The sequence below is a fragment of the Sinocyclocheilus grahami genome, unplaced genomic scaffold (genome assembly GCF_001515645.1).
Source record: "Sinocyclocheilus grahami isolate Dianchi unplaced genomic scaffold, SAMN03320097.WGS_v1.1 scaffold1455.1, whole genome shotgun sequence".
In the NCBI taxonomy this organism is placed as follows: domain Eukaryota; kingdom Metazoa; phylum Chordata; class Actinopteri; order Cypriniformes; family Cyprinidae; genus Sinocyclocheilus; species Sinocyclocheilus grahami.
This window is the reverse complement of record NW_015506634.1, coordinates 19,472-19,930: the sequence shown is the minus strand read 5'-3', so window position 1 is coordinate 19,930 and position 459 is coordinate 19,472. Positions and strand designations below refer to the sequence as shown.

At 39.2% G+C, this 459-nt stretch overlaps 1 protein-coding gene across 1 annotated transcript in view; it reads right to left on the bottom strand.

Annotated features, from left to right (window-relative positions):
• The window catches only part of LOC107570415 (gastrula zinc finger protein XlCGF8.2DB-like), a 7,019-nt gene that overhangs the window by 2,418 nt on the left and 4,142 nt on the right, over positions 1-459 (bottom strand). Inside the window, exon 2 of the mRNA XM_016256646.1 lies at positions 24-439. Coding sequence (XP_016112132.1) covers positions 24-439 — 416 coding nt within the window. The remainder of the gene's footprint in view (positions 1-23; positions 440-459) is intronic.

Sequence of the window (459 nt, the reverse complement as noted above, 5' to 3'; positions counted from 1 at the left end):
TTCTCTCCAGTGTGAGTACTCATGTGGACATTAAAGTGACTTTTCCAGGTAAAACACTTTCCACACTGAGGACATATGAACGGCTTCTTTTCAATGTGAATTTTCTTGTGGACTTCAAGGCTTTCATTTCGATTGAACATTTGTCCACACTGTTGGCAGGTGAAAGGTCTCTGTCCAGTGTGAATTCTCATGTGAGTCTTAAGGTTTCCTTTATTTGTGAAACTCCTTCCACACTGTTCGCAGTTAAAAGGTTTCTCTCCAGTGTGAATTCTCACGTGGGAATTAAGGTTTGTGCTTTGTGTTTTTTGAGCTTTTTTTGGTGAGGACGTCTGTGAGCAACTAATGGATTTTTCTTCCGTTTTGAAATCATGGTTCTCATTTTGAGCTTTCTCTTTCGTTTCATTCAGTTCTTGACTCTCCTCTTTCAGTGCCATCAGGTCTGAGGTAAAAAAAAAAAAA